At 43.0% G+C, this 16,249-nt stretch overlaps 1 protein-coding gene across 1 annotated transcript in view; it reads right to left on the reverse strand.

Annotated features, from left to right (window-relative positions):
* LOC124179504 overlaps positions 1 to 16,249 on the reverse strand; it is a 72,432-nt gene that overhangs the window by 5,174 nt on the left and 51,009 nt on the right. The window contains exons 5-9 of the mRNA XM_046563961.1: positions 13,737 to 14,358; positions 12,172 to 13,078; positions 10,352 to 10,641; positions 5,083 to 5,392; positions 1,365 to 1,677 (exon numbers count right to left, since the gene is read on the reverse strand). Of these exons, the coding sequence (XP_046419917.1) occupies positions 1,365 to 1,677; positions 5,083 to 5,392; positions 10,352 to 10,641; positions 12,172 to 13,078; positions 13,737 to 14,358 (2,442 nt within the window). The remainder of the gene's footprint in view (positions 1 to 1,364; positions 1,678 to 5,082; positions 5,393 to 10,351; positions 10,642 to 12,171; positions 13,079 to 13,736; positions 14,359 to 16,249) is intronic.

Below are 16,249 nucleotides of genomic sequence, written 5' to 3' on the forward strand. Positions count from 1 at the left end.
GCCAGCTTGCAGTTGCGATATATACACACACCATAGGTATATAATAATTTCTAATAATTTCATTTGCGAATTATTATGCTTGTGTTATTCTTGCGCTGACCGTATTTTCCGCCTCCAGATATTATACAAGTATTTTATATTACACCTCTGCTGTTCAGCTATCTCGCTCTATACCCACGGGCCCGCTAAGTAACGCGTATTCTCATGCAAATTTTGGGGGGGGCCACCAACCCCGAAAAACCCCGTCTCTCTGCCTCTTTGCCCCCACCAAGCTGTGAAATTTATTGCAGGTAATATCACGGAAAAGGATATATTGTTACGGAATAAAAAACTTGTTACCAACTCGTGCCGTGCGCATTATAGGCATACAGGTATAATATACTCGTTCAGCGATTGGAATACTTATTTATATTTACTCGATGATTTACCGCTTCAATTTACCAGTGAAAAATGAAAAAAAAAAAATACGATGTAAAATGAAGTGCAATTTGGGGGTCTTTTAAAAAATTCACAAAATCACGTGTTTCTTCGCTTACAAAGTTCTCCGCGGTCTTACAAAGAATTCCGCGTATAATCCAAGGGTTGGTAAACTCGGGGATGCCTTAACGAGGTTCGTCTATTGCGAGGAGCTTAACCGTCGAGTTGGTGCTGCCGGGGGTTTGGATAACAGAATACCGGCCATTATTTCAGGAAGTTTCGAGGTGCTGAGGAGTTTGTCTCCGCTGCCTCGGCTACGCACGACGATGGTTTAAGGCGAATGAGGCGAGCAAATTCGGTGTACTTGTACGTACACGTACACACTCGTGTGTATGAGGGGTAGATTGTTGTTTGCCTCGTATGCGTGTACCTATTATGTAACCATAGACGGTATGAGACGGGTAATTAGCAGGACACGAAACAATCGCTTCTTTCCGTTGATCGGTAATTAATTACTGTGCATGCATACCGCATAGCGATGCTGGCGAATTTCGTCATTGTGTAACAGAATTCCCGTAACAACACCGAATCTTCAAACACGCAAAGATGTAGATTACACGTTTTCCAGAATTTCAACATGTAGCAACAACAAAGTATAGAAATCCACGCGCACTTTCATCTGATATATTTCTCATAATCTCAGATTTTTTTGTAGTTCTGTTATATCTTCAACTCTTTACCCCTTAGATTGTCTAAATTTTGAAATCCTATTGGATTCTTCAATATGTCGAAATTCTCACCCTCACTCCATGGGGGAATTGCGATCACTGGATATCATCCACCCTAAAGCATTCTAGAACAGGGTTTGCGTTTTGGCTAACTATCGGTAACTGTGTCGGTGCAGGAATCTGTATCTGTAATTAATAAAAGAAAAAATAAAGACTCACCTCTATTCTGAACGTCCATCCTTCTAGACTGAGTAGCTTTAGGGTCGAATTTCTGGCGAGTGCGTGGCACAGCAGTCGGGACGGATGATCGTCGAGGGCTAATCGAGGACTCGCCAGATCCAGGAGCTGAAGACAGGGGGCCTCGGTCAGGGCCAGAACCAGGGGCATCATGTCGGCTGGTCGGGAGGCTCCTGCGGCCCTTAGAGCGTCGAGATTTCGGGCCAGTCTGATAGTCTCGGCGAGACATCCGGCGTCGAGACTTCCCAGAAGACATTTGGACACGTTCAAGGACCGGAGTTTGCAGTTCGGCTCTCTGAAAGCGGCGGAAAAGCATCGACGAGTTGGCAAAAATTTTTTCCTCGGAATTTTGGGCATTGCGGTAATTGATAGCCGCACGTAAAAGGTGAGCAGAAATGTAAGGGAAATTAACTTGACCGCGTGACTCGAGCTTGCAGCGAAATTCCGTTGTGATTAGTCGAATCGCGAGGAGAACAATAAATTGTAGGGTAAAATTTATTCAAGACGCGTTTTTTACAAACCCGAGTATTAAAATGGGGTTCTAGCTTCCAAGCGTTATTTACCGTACTCTGTTAAATTGTTGCTACCGCACTCGACGGTAGGAACGTCATTTGACGTTGAGTTATAATTCATACTCTCGCTGTTACGCACGATCGACGACGAGTTTCGATCAGCCCCAGGGGGTGGATAATTTTAGCCCGTTAATATCCCGACCCCGTGAGTTTACGCGGTTTTTCAAAAAATAAATAAATAAATAAATAAATAAAAATATTGCCTTATCGCGGGGCGTGTGCAATAACAACGCGACAGCAGGTTGTTTATCTTTTTTCGAATAATGTTTGTTCCTTTCGGAACAGCAAAACCGTGAAATACGCGGTCAAAATTGCTGTAACGCAATACGGGTATGAATTAATGGAAATCGAGGATGTAATCGTTTGCTGTTGCTGATCTGCCAAATGAGAGTCATCCGTGTAATCTGCACCGGCTCACCGCCGAGGGTTGTTTACAATTCTGAATTTCATTGGCGAAAATGGGAAAATTGGAAAATTTCCCAACCCATCCGCGGCGAATATACGTAAGTATGTACATACGTATAACACGTGAATATACATATAGCATCGACACGCCCTCGCTCCCTCTCGTGAAAAATAAAAGGAAACGAAACATTTCTAAAGCTTTTTCAAGGAGAACTTTTCCTCGCCCCCGCCTCGCGATATTTCATACACACTCACGACGTATGGACAGACATGATACCGCGGCATGGGGCTGCTTTCGAAGCCCCATCGATCACGAAAAAGGACCGAGGGCTGTGATACGTGCGTTATAAGTGTCAGAGGTAACCAGACGCATCGCTCGCAAACCCGTCAAATTGAATGAACAATAAAACAACGGTTAGCCGCCAGGAGACAGGGGGTGGAGGATTTCAACTACCACAATTTTGCCGGATTTCCTTGCTTCTTTGTTTCCATGATTTTCCGCCCACTCCCCCTTTCTTCATTCCATCTTTCCTTACATCCAACCGTCGCGTTGGTTGAAATTCTTCGATTATTACACTCTGAGCCGCGAAGGCTTTGCCGACTTCCTGCTCTTGTGTAACTCTGTTCTGATTGTTATCTTTGTTGGCTGTGATTCAATTTATTGTAGCATGTTTTTTTTTTTTTTTCTTTCTTCGTCAGAAGAATCGCTTAGCGCTATTATCACGGACTTCTTGGATCGTTGGAGGGAATGACAGCGAACTTTATCACGAGGCTTGAAAAGCGCGGTGGAGTAAATGAGACGTTCGACGAAAATCGAACGTTTTTGAAAACTCTCCCCCTGCCTGTTGAAACTTGCACAACCGCAAACGCCTCGGGGAGGCGTTAAGGGGTAGAAAATGACGAAGCGCTGGCTAATGGATGCTCGACGGGCGTTTGGTAGTTAGGCACTCAATTCACTGAATGCTTTTAAGGAGTTCGGCCGTGGAACTTGGCAAAGGAGAGAAGAAGGAGACTCGAGAGGGTAAACGGGCGAGAGAATGGGTCTACCTCATCGATTTGGGGAGATAATCGATTTACTACAATATAATTTACACGAAGGCGGAAATAAGGGGAAATTATACAGGGGCCAGCAACGCGTTTTTTCAAGATTATTCATTCAATTATCACAGCGACGAGTAATGCAAATTTTTACACAGCGAGAAAAGATAATTATTATTTATATTATTATTATCACTTTGTGACCTTAACGAATACTCGACTCTCTTTCTTGACTTCATCTGCAATTTACTCTCTCCTCTCTACCTTCTTTATACACGTGAACGGGAAAAAAGTGCGGAAATTAAAATTCGGCCCCGTGAATTTATCAACAATACTTCACTGATTTATAACAGTTTGAAATTTTCGAACCGTATTTTATCATACAAAACTGTAAGAGTTCGCTGATCTGTTTGTTAAATATTTAAGCAATATCTCATCGATTCCGCGAGGTGTTAGAATTATACACGGTAATGTTTGTGTTGTACGTACATACGAATGTAGATTTTGTCACACGTGTAATAATGAGTTAATTAAAATCCCGTCACATTTTTCATGCGACGCCACTCGACGGTGGAAATAATCTTTTTTTCCTTCTTCTCTTACTTTCTGATCAGCGGCTGAATATCGGTGGCACGTTTTATCAGGGGTGAGTTTTCTACAATCGTTCGTTAGGAATTGGGTTAAGAATGTTTGCCCCAGAGACGCTTCCTGCAGGTTTATTATACCGCCTGAGAGGTGGTCCTTCAAGAGATCCATCGTTCTATAGAACCGCCATATATAAGGGAAGCACGAATGGTATCCATGAATTTTTTACCCTCGCGTCTTACTCCTCGAGGTGGAAGAAGTAAAATTTTCCCCCAAGAAAAATATATGCAGAACTATTTCACGGTCGATTCTTCGACTCTTTTACTTCTCAAATTATGAATTATGTATAATACGTATGTGTAATATTAAAATCAACAGAGGTATGTGGACTTCGATTCTAATAGATCTGAATTAAGTCGTCATGACGAATGAGATAAGTAAAAAAAATTTGTACATCACTTTTGGAGAGGAATAAAAATGTTGAGAAAAGATCGGAAAGTAACAGAAACGTTTTGAAACAATAATTATCGGGATAAAAAACTCTTCGGATACTTGTCACTAAAAATTGAGAGAAGAAAAACAATCTGAGAAATAGTTTCTTAAAAAATTCTTTAATCTATGTAAATTTTACAACCCTTCATTAGGGTGATGAAAAAATTCACGTTCAAACAGAAGACGGAGGAATAGCCGATTAATAGAAGGACCCAAATATCAAATTTTCAAAGACTATAAAATCTAATTCGCAGAATTATCGAAATGTAGAAAGTCCACGTATAGAAAATCGAAAATATAGAAAGTCGAAATAATGAAAAACAAAATATAAAAAGGTCAAAACATAGAACAAAAATTCTGAAATCCGTACACGACTTTATATTAATATCAAGACGAATTGCGAAGATTTGAAATTTCGAAATTCCGTGTTCTGACCTTTTTATTTTTCTACCCCTTCATACCTCGATTTTCCCTACTTTTAAATTCAATAAATTAAGTTTTTACTTCTTTAAAAATTCGATATTGTGACCCTTCTATTTTTTGATTTCTTTATACTTTGACCCCCACCGGAAAAAATCAAAGAAAAAAATACCAGGGGAAATGCTCACCTTATGGCGCTGAATATCTCGTGAAAACCGGTGCCCTGATGACTCGGAAGATCGCAGGTCGGTAGGGGATGAAGAAGGGGTAGTCGATGACAGAGAACGCTGTCGCTGTTGCGTTTGCTGCCGTTTTCCCTGTCAGTGGGCATAGGGACAGGCCCAAGGCCCAGCGGAAGTCGAGGAAGTGTCGCGGGCCTCGTCAGACTTCCGTAAGCCGTTGGCGCTCCGCGAGGAAGCGACGAGTAGCATCGGTTCAGAGGCAAAGTTCCGAGGGTGCTGGAAGCGCAACCGCTGCTCCCCGAGCCAGAACCGGAACCTGAAAAAAGGAATCACTGATCAATGGAAATTTGCAGGGGTCAGTTTAAGATGAAAATGAGAAAAAACAAACGATTTTCGAATTAAATCTATCATTTTTTCCCGATTCATCGACTATAATTTATTGATCGAGAGACTCGATAATTTTATCTCACAATCGGTTTTTGTTTTTTTAACACCACGAACGATGCAATACACAGTCAATTTATGCGATTATTGTCTTAATTACTAACAATAAGTACCTATTTGAATATTTGTACCTGAAATTGAAAAATATTTTTAATGAAACTGTAAATTATCAAAAAAAAAATTCCGCTATTAAGACCGCATACTGAAATTTACGAAATTTTTGTTTCATATGCATCGTTTCAAAACAATACGAAATAATCGAATAATAGATTAATTTTTATCGATTCAATCGAGTCATGTTGGATGATTTTTTTGGACTCGATTAATTTTATCCTGGTGGCCAATTCTAGTTTATTTATGTTTATTCAACGTTTGATTCCTTTACGCTAAGTTTCAACGGTAAAAAATTCGCATCTCTGAACTTTTGAAACTTGGAATTTCAAGCCTTCTACCTAATCTCTCGATCCTGCACTGGCCGTGGATATACGGCGTTAGCATACGAAAACGTGAGGTGCCTGGTTCGGTGGCACATTCACAACACGTGGCAATTCGGTCCTCGTCCTCTATTTTCATCTGCAAAAGCGACTGCAGTTCGTGCAGTTCGTGAACAAGTCCTGAGAATGCGTCGTTTCGATCGCTTATTCCGTTTATTCTCCCTCACGTTCGCGTTAAAGCTCTCGAAATTTTCTCCACTTCACGAACTAGCGCTTCCGAACTTGGGTAGGTATTTTGACGAAGTTTCACCTCAGCGTTTCGGCTCGTTTTATTTCTCCGGGGAAGGAAAAATCGCGGCGACGTTGACGAATTCGTTTTCGCATTTCCCCGAAGAGGAAAGTTCCATTTCCACCTCTCCGAAGGTATCTAAATCGTTTTCTATTGGCAATTATCAGCCTTCGGACGGACGGGCGCGATAATAGAAGAAGTAAATTGAAAACGGGTGTCTGAACTTCTCTTTCTTTATCCCTCTTTCCTCAATACCCGACAGTTCTGCAATACGTCTACGTCAAGTTTAAACCTCGAGGCGAGGGGCAATTGGTCTGAGTGGTTTCGCAATTCCGGGAAAAATACCTACCGACAAAGTGCGCAACCGATAACAAATCTATCATGGATTTTCAATATTAGACACAACAATTTTACGCTGCTTGTCGAAACAATTATCTATTAAATAAGTTATACCTAAACGCGAGAGGCGTCTCAGGGGTTGAAATTTTCTTTTATCTCGCAGCTGCGACACCCCCTAAAAATGATTATAAAAATGGCGAAGAATATCCAAAATCGTTGACTGTTATCCATTTTTGCAAATCATCTGTCGACGCTTTTATCCCGATTTTACGACTTTTCGCAGTTTCACTGCAGGAACACGTGTGACAGATTTTTCAAAAATTCAATCTGCGTTAGACGAAAGATGAAAAAATATACATAAAAGAAAGGAGGGAAATAGGGACTGTACAAGGGAGAAAGTATCTGTTGGGGTGGAAGATGATAAGAGGCATAAAAAATGCAGAGAGTAACAAAAAGTGGAAGAGAATGCGAAGGGGGAAGAAAACTATCGGTAAACTGTCGCCTCGAGGAGTTTCATACACGTGAAATAAGGGACGGCGTTACGCGGACAGAAAAGAGTCTTCGACTCATCGTCCAGATTCTTTTTCCCGTCGTCAATCGATCCGTCAACCCATTTCAAAGCGGCGACAAGACAGATACGCGGTTGTATTCCGAAGTCGCTAAATCATTACAAGAAGAGACCTGACCCAACGTCGAGTATTTCTGATCGCCGGAACGCGCGCAATAAAAGTCCAAACTGGCGGAAAAAGAAAGACGGGCGAAAAACGCTGACGGATTAATTGGCGTGAGAAAGAAATAAATAAATAAAATAATACGAGGGAAAAAAGAGACCCGTAAGGTCGGAGGGGTGAAAAACAAGAGACCGAGGGACGTAGATGAGTCGTGGAAAAATTCTGCAGGCGCCAATTATCGGGTCGCCTGCATAGTTTAGGCGATAAATTTCAACCCGAATTGGATCCTCCGTGTCTGTGTGTTTTTTTTTTTTCTTTCTTTCTTCTCTTGTTTAATTTTCGGCAAAAAAAAAATAAAATAAAAAGTTGTTCGAGTATTGGATTTTCGGTGCGTCGCGTCGTCAGTTTCATTTCGTGGACGAGAAATTATTACAGCATCGCTAAAATAATACGATCTAGGAGTTATTTTTCCCCCGCTTGTTTCTAGGTCGCGCAGCAATCCTTGATTTATAGCACCGATCAATTCGCCGGGAATAACAAGTGGAGGACTACGCAAAAGTATTAGAGAAACTTTTCGACGAGGAGAAAAACAATATTGAACGTTGTCGAAAATATCTCGGTGAAGAATTTCGGGTGTTATTTTTTCGGTGATATTGTTGTTATATTTTCGGTCTGTTTTTAATTATTTCCTCTCGCGTACTTACGTATACGCACATAGTGTAATGCAAATATTTGTAAATATTGTTAATTTAATATTCTCGCGTCAATGAACGCGTTAGAAAGTTATCATTTCCACAAGTCGGAGAGAATTAATTCTTCCGGTTTGTTAGCCACGCCGAATCTCAATCTCTCCTCTCACCCTTTCTCTAATCTACTAGAAGTTGAACTTGAATAACGAACAACATTACAGAGTATAACCAGAGCAACGCGCAACGAGATTACCGCAATCCCGAGTGCTTTTGGCGAACTCTCGTTCGTCTTAAGTGAATGAGACGGGGCGCGGTGAGGGTGGGCAAAATCGGGGGCGGTAAAACAGGGGGTGGAAATGGAGGAACCAGCTATTGCGTATAACCCATTAAGGAGGGATGAGAACGGGGCTTGACACTGTTGATTAATACGCGGGATAATCGCGAGTTGCGAATCGGTGGAATTAAGCGGGTTGGGAGAATATACTCGCGGTTGGAAATCGGAATTTGTCGGGGATCCGCTCCCTGACGCATCTCACCCCCTTCACACCCCTTATTCGCGAAATTGTTATTAATATCTGCGTTGTCTGGTGCGTCGAAAAGCCGCGAGATGCTGCGCGCGAATTATAAATCGCGAATTTATTCCCCGGGTATAAAGCCAAAGCTTAAAGCTGTACCAGCCTGCGCACTTCTCGTCAACATTCAGCTGCCAGGCGTCTTTTAACCGAATAGGCCTTCATCTTTATTCATATTAACCCTGTAATATAATATAGCCTGTTTTACCGTAGAAGAAGGATCTTCAATTTTCTCGCATGAAGTCTACAGAGTATATTTATATATGTATATATGTATGTATGCAGTGTGATAGGTAATACCTTCGTAATACATACTGGGAAAATGAGTTTGCCGAAATTTAAATAACCCTGTCAATATATATATATATATATATATATATATATATATATATATATATATATAACGTATAGAGTCTTGATTTTGCGTTATGCGCAAGAAAATTTGGGGGAGGGATTTGTCAAGTTTAACAATTATGCTGCTAGTTTTTTACGCGTGATCACAAAAAATCCAAGGACATTTTAAGGACATTTTCTGGTTTTCAAGAACATTCAGGAAGAAATAAAAATACGGCCAAAGTAAAAGTAACCAATTTTTAAAAATACTTTTACTCAGTAAACACAAATAAATATATCATTCGCGGCAAATCTTAAAAATAGATTATTTCCAGGACTTTTCAAGGATAAGGAAAATTCAAGAACATTTCCAGGACCTCAAGGACTTCCGGGATCACTGGAAACCACCATGGTTAGCTTGAAATTTTTTGAAAAACAAAAAAACAAAAAAAAATTCAACCTACGTTGCGTTTAAAGATATTATTGAAAACTTCAATCATTTTATCGTATGTATAACGAAATTCGTTAAATTTATTACGTTCACGTCGTATTTGAAAAAGAAAAATTGACGCAAGTTGTGCGAAAGATATGGAGAAATCAAATTTGTCAGGTACAGATGTGTTATAGTAAAAATGTGATATTTGCATGAATCACTCATCCTATAAACTCCGGCAAAAGATACGCAAACGTCACCCGTATCACGTGTGTATAGAAATGTTTACGCAGCTACAACTCGCGGAATGCGGGAAGCTGAAATTCGGGAAAATATATATATTATATATATCCTTGGCTATCTTTCACTCTCTCTCTCTCTCTCTCTCTCTCTCTCTCTCTCTCTCTCTCTCTCTCTCTCTCTCTCTCTCTCTCTCTCTCTTTTTCCCTCTTTCGAAGAGTTTGAAAATAGGCTGTTTGCTGACACGCTGATATTCAAATGATATCTCTCGGCTTGCGGCACGTATAACCGTATATATAAAAGATAGCGATATATCGAGAAACGGGAATCGTGCTTAGGTATGTACACCGAAATTGATACAGCTTCCCAAACTCCGTCCGCACTTTAGGTATATCAAAACTTTATATCCGCATTCAAACCCCCCTTTTTCTCCCTCTCGTGTTTTTCGTCGTTATTTTTGTTTATTATTTATTTATTTTTTTTTTTTGTTTTTTACTGGTATCAATAATTTTTCCCATTATTTTTGTTCTCATTCCTTGGCAACGATCACCTCGTATCGGAAAATATTAGGATTAAAATTACACATCAGGCTAGGATGACGATACGTAAACAGGGGGGTAAAGTTTTCAAGGATTTCTTCACTTTACGATCTTCGACGATAAAGAAACAAAGAGAGGAAAAAGAAAAGAGAATTAAAAATGAAATTATAAACTTAACACCGTACGATAATTTGTATTTATATATATATATATCAAATTCTTGATGACGTATTGATTATTTATATTATAAAATTTCTTCTTCCTTTTTTAAATTGGCAAAAGATTAACTCACCCATGCTGATTCCCGAGCTTGACGGATCCTCGTTTTTGGCACCCCAACTTCCGGCGAGATTCAGGGCGAGGAGAGGCCGCTCCTTGAGGAGTTCAGCGACCGAGGCGAGTCCTTCACGGCCACATCCGAGATGGGGCAAATGGAGAGCCTGGACCTGGACGCAGCTTCTTAGGGCCTCGCAGACCCTTGAAACTTGTTCACCGGACAAATTCATGTCCAAAACTAAGCGAGCCAATTGCGGCGAGGCGTTGGCCAAGCCCCGACAGAGTGCGCTGACAACGCACTCGAGCCTGAATTGAAGAACGAAAAAAAAAAAAATTGACAAATTTTCCCCCGTCTACTTCGAGTGAGTGTTCGATTATCGTTTAACCCTTTGCGGCACAGCGTCTCGTATACGAGACACCTTTTTTGAATCGGTTATTCAAGTTTTATATTTAACTTTTTAGATATCGCAGTCATTTTTTTGCACAATTGAACTTCTAAGACTTCAGTGTTGTTGTTTTAATAGGGATTATGATGATTCCGCGAATATAGTTAGCGCTATAAATAAATAAATAAACAAAGTGTTGAAAATGTCTGTTTTTGCAGGATAAATGTAATTCTGGGAAAGCTATGGGGACTAGAAAAGTGGAACTCGGTAATCTTTGGTTTTTGGGGTCGCTGAAAACGAATCCGTCGTCAGAATTTGAAACTTCAAGATGGCGGATCCAATACGGCGGGCTCTAAATATAAAATTTGATTCTATTCGCTCATATTAGACCCACCATTTTCGCTTTCGAAAGTTTCTCAGATCTGGCCCCATTTTTGATGACCTCGAGAACCCCTAAATACACAGTTTCAAAAAATTTGAACTGCAACGAAAAGTGTACGCTTCAAAGGGTAAATCGAGTACAATAAAACATTTCGCATTTCTATATTATATCGGTGAATTTCTGTGAAACTCAACGCTGAACGCCTGCCGATAGGCAACCGAAGCTACATCACTCACGGCGAAATATCCAAAGTGCAGCTTCGGTTGCCTATCGGCAGGCGTTCAGCGTTGAGTTTCACAGAAAACTCTCGGCTTACAGCGTATAATGGTAAGCGTGTTATTAACGAGATGGAAGACCCGGGGTACTTTGAAAGTTCGACGATAGGTCGACGTGTGTATGATGTCTATGATGAACCGGGTAATACGGATCGCGGCAAACGCTTCGGATACATACTCAAAGTACTTGCTGCTCGGAAGTTTGAGCGACAAGTTCTACGTGCAAAGTTACGTAAACCTCTACGGTATATGGACACAGATACGGTATAAGCTGAAAATTTAACAATGCATGCACACGCTGCATTATATGCAACCCCGCCGTTACATCGACTCGACAAACTTCTCCGGCACAATCTGCAGTCTATATGCGAGTAGAGGCGCCGAGCATTGTGACCCTCGAGTTATCTGGGTTTCGGAATAGTCACAGGGTGTATACTTCGGTATACGCAGGCGGAGTAATCCGGTTTAATTGAATATTCTTGATACCGTGCTGCGAAATTTGCCTCGTTTCGGCAGGAGTGTTGTAATTGAAAAGGAATGTTTCAGCTTTGAAACAAATCTACGAAGTCCAGCTGACTGCAGCTGTTTAGTAATACCCACCGAATCTATAACGCAGTTGTATATTAGATACTATCAGCGAAAATAAAACTAAGCCTTATCAAATTTCCCAAATTTTAAAAAGTGAACTTTTCATTTCTCGTACGATTACAACAGTTACCGATACCAAGATTTTTCTAACACATGTATAAGCGTAAAGAAACGGTGAGTTGTGGAATTAATCGAATCGACTCACCTGTCATGCGCCGACTCCTCCAGACAGGTAATGACGAGTTCGAAATCGTTGAGTCGATTTTTCCCGAGTACGCTCTTCAGGTGACGAGCAAGCCGCTGAGCCTCGTCGACCGGAAACTCGTGCCCGAGAAGCGAGGTGATCCTGACCAATCTGACGCTCTCGTTTGCGGCAAGGGCCTCAAAAAAGTCGTCAAGAAACCTGGGATCCGAGCCTCTTTCGACCTGAAAAACGACCTCGAGAGCCTCGAGCGTGCAGGCGGAGGACTCGAGGATGCGGGCCCAGCCCTCAAGCTCTATAGGAACAGTGTGGACGAGGGGAGCGACGCGAGGCTCGTTGGGAGCGGGCCCAAACCCGGGGCCAGCACCGACGAGTCTGCAGACGGCGGTGATGTTGCCGTCACTTGCGCCGGCCGATTTAAGGAGGGAGAAGACGGCCCGCGGCGGAACCTCGAGGGGGCAGAGCTGGTTTAGGATCAGGTGGGTCTTGGGGCCCAGCAGGCCCGCGAGGTGCCCGATTATACCGGCGGGAAGGCCCTCCAGCTCTCGGCGCAGGATGTTGGCGTACTGAGCAACCGAGGTTAGGTAATAGGCGGCCAGGAACTCGGTGACTGCCGCGTGGATCGGTGTGAAAAGCTCGGGCTTCCTGCGCTGGCCAAAGGTCAGGCCCCGCGTGAGGAAACCCAGACGCGTCACTTCTAACCCCCCACCTCGGGCCCGAAGCTCCGCCTCCGTGTAGCAGCAGCGCCCCTCGCGGAGCGCTCCCAAAGCCAGTCGGCCGAAGTCCTCCAACCGCTTTCTGCAGTGACCCGGTATTTCTTCGGTGTAGGAGAGTGGCGGGTCCAGGCTTCGCTTTACGATGCATTTCACCGCTGCTTGGACCAGTGCGCTCCCTTCCTCCGGGAGGCTGCCTGAAGGGGGTGAAGGAATTTTTAATTAGCCATGAGAGCGAAGGTGGAAAAATAAATGACACGGGGAATGTCGGATGGAGAATTTCTTTCTCAGTCTTTTGCCAAAATCGAAAAAATCGTCCGCGAAGAAATCACGTTTCGTCTCGCTTTCGGTTACTTCGTGATTGGAAAATTGGACGTTTCGTTAATGCAAAAATATGACCTTCAAAATTGACTGTTTTTTTTCTTTTTGTATTCTTCAATAAAAAAAAAAAAAAAGTATTTTATTTAGTACCCCAAGTTTTTCATTTACGTATGCAATAACTTCAATCTACGCGTTACAAATATTCCTATAAGTGAAATAAAGGTTTATGCAATTACGGATCAAGAATCGTTTTCAAAGTTATTTCAAGCTGATTTTGAACAAATGAAATCGATTTCATGCAATTTCTAAGATGTTGTGACCAAAGTACGTCGCGATTACAACGATTAACTATCCTCTGGACGTCGAACTTACTGTCTTTAATACAAGTTTTGGACAATAAATTTCATCTAGTTTACCTGAAATGCGAGCTGTTCATTGGTGCTCTGAGTTAATAACAACGAATCCGTCGCCCAATCTTCACCTTTCGAATCGAACCCTCCCCCAAAAATTAGTTCAATATAGCGTACAACGTACCCGAGTCCTGGTACAGCGAACACAGCATAACCCATCCAAGGGGATGTTGTCCAAGTTGTCGAACGGGTTGCGGCTGGGCGTTAAGGACCTCGAGGAAGTCGCGTACGCGATCGGCGATGTCGTTGTGGATGAAATAGGCCGCGCATAATCTCTCGACGTGGGGCCACTCGAGGCCAGCGAGGTTAACGCGTCTCTGAACGAGGGGCGAAAGAGCGCCGGAATTCTTGGGCGAGCAGGTGACCAGGATGCGGGCGTCGGGGAAGAGGCGACCCTCCAAGAGGTCGATCGCGTCGCTGAGGGAGGGCCGGCCTCCCACGCACTCGTCGTACCCGTCCAGGACGAAGAGGACGCGGTCCTCCATCAGGTGCAGCGTTCTCCACACCTGGGTAGCCGCGTCCCCCAGCCCCGATGTCCGTGGCAGTAGCTCTCGCGACAGGTAACTCAGCACCGAACTTCCCCGGAGTTCACGGAGCGGCACGATCAGCGCCAGTGCCGGTGAACCGCCGTCGACCTGGGTCGCCCATTGGTGCAAAAGCCGCAGGCACAGCGTCGTTCGACCGCTTCCTGGTCCTCCTTCGATAGCCACTCGACGAGGCGCTTCCGACACCGAGCCGTCACTGAGCTGGAATTCATTGATATTCGTTGGTTGAGGTCTACTCTCGATGTGAGAGTACATTGGAAGATACCCGAGATGCATATCGCCGATTTCGTTCATTTTGCGATATTTTTCAGGGGACCTAAAAATATTCGATACGTATTTTATTTTTACGCGCCAACTCAGAAGTTTAAGAGGTGTGGGTCACCCATAAAGGTTAAAGAAGTGCAACTCCAGAGTGTTTCGATAGCTTCGGAAAAAGTCGAACTTACCGTTTGATCTCGACAATTTTCGAGCTTTATATGGTAATAATATTACCGTGCACGGTTCACCTGATTCTGTGCAACGACGCGTAAAGCAATTACACTACAAGTGCCCGTATCCGCGCTGCAGATATTATTTCACATATCTAAATACATATGTAGATCATTTACAGAGGCACGATTCAACCAGCAACACAAATTTTCGTAAATTTAAATATACAGCATGGATGTACCTACTCTCCCGAGAGAACGTCGTGTATAATATTATATCATATGCATAGCGATACGCATAAGTATGTAAATAATACAGCCCCTCCCCCAGCAGTACATTTCCATGTAAACCAAGCACCGTTGAATACAGTTTAGTTCTCGAGGTACATTTATACATATACCTATACGTAACATGTCCAACCGGCACAGAAACCTCTCCACCTTTGCATCAGATACTAATTTGCATTCCATTGAAGCGACCAGCGCGGTGGCAGTTTGGAAGCATTAGTATAATTAGCGACAGTATGAACCAGTTTACAGAATTGTCCCCCAGTTTCCACCCGACGTCAGACACAAATTGAAAATAATATCCCCCAAGCAAGGCCTGGTACTTTTGCACAAAGGTAAACCTCGAAATCGCGCAATTCGCTATGATCAGAAAAAGGAAGGCACCGTAAACTGGAGAAAAATCGTTTCTTCTCGAGCTGGTTCCATTAGCAAAGTGATGCATCAGAAGAGCGAGAAAAACGTGCACAGAACTCTCGGTATCGCAATATCGGTACCGATGAATATACGCCGCACGCACACTACAATTCCAACGGCATTATTCGTTCCTCGTAAAAATGTTGGCGTGCGCGTTTTTCGTTGCCAATTTATCATACTTTGGTTTGATATCTTGGGCTGCGTTATATCGCGTGTGTGCGCGCTTCTCGCGTAGGGGTTTGTTTCGGAGAAGAGAACTGGCTACCCGCTACTCGGAGGATTGAAGCTATAAACCGACGGAAGTCTATTTCTTTCTTCCTTTCTTCCTCTCTTTCGTGCCTGTATCTCTCCAACAATAAAATACATCCCGCGATACTCTCTGATCCGCTCCAGGTAGCCTCGTCTCATCTGTTTATCCACGGTTGAAGAACCCCGCGAATCCCACCCCGTTTCGACTTCTTCCACCGCCTGATTCCTTCCTTGAACCGTGATCGGTAAAAATCGAGGATCCCTTTCGCCCGGGGAACTTCTTCCGGTTATATTTTGTACCGGTGAAAACGGGGCTAATCATACAGTCGACGTCATTCAAACTATCCCCCCTCCCCTTGGAAATTGTATCTCTTTCTCATTCACGAGTAAAATTGGTTCCAATTACTTCCGTGGTACAAAAGTCTTGAATGTTTTTTCTACGTTATATCATCCCTCAATCCTTCTCTACCACTTTTATAATCTGATTGAAGCTGTCGCGTGTGCAATGCGCGAGTGTTTGCAGCTGCGAAAAGCCGTTCGTAATGCAGTGGTAGACCGGGGAATTCCAATTATCTGTATAATCATAACATGAACAGTCGGAATGGCACACTGCCCAATTTCCACCGTCCTCCGTTTCCCCCAGGCATGGAAAACTCGCGATACCGTTTGCGTGTTGTTTGTTCGGTGCACGCGGTAATATTGCGGAGTCCTCT

The sequence above is a fragment of the Neodiprion fabricii genome, chromosome 4 (genome assembly GCF_021155785.1).
Source record: "Neodiprion fabricii isolate iyNeoFabr1 chromosome 4, iyNeoFabr1.1, whole genome shotgun sequence".
In the NCBI taxonomy this organism is placed as follows: Eukaryota; Metazoa; Arthropoda; class Insecta; order Hymenoptera; family Diprionidae; genus Neodiprion; species Neodiprion fabricii.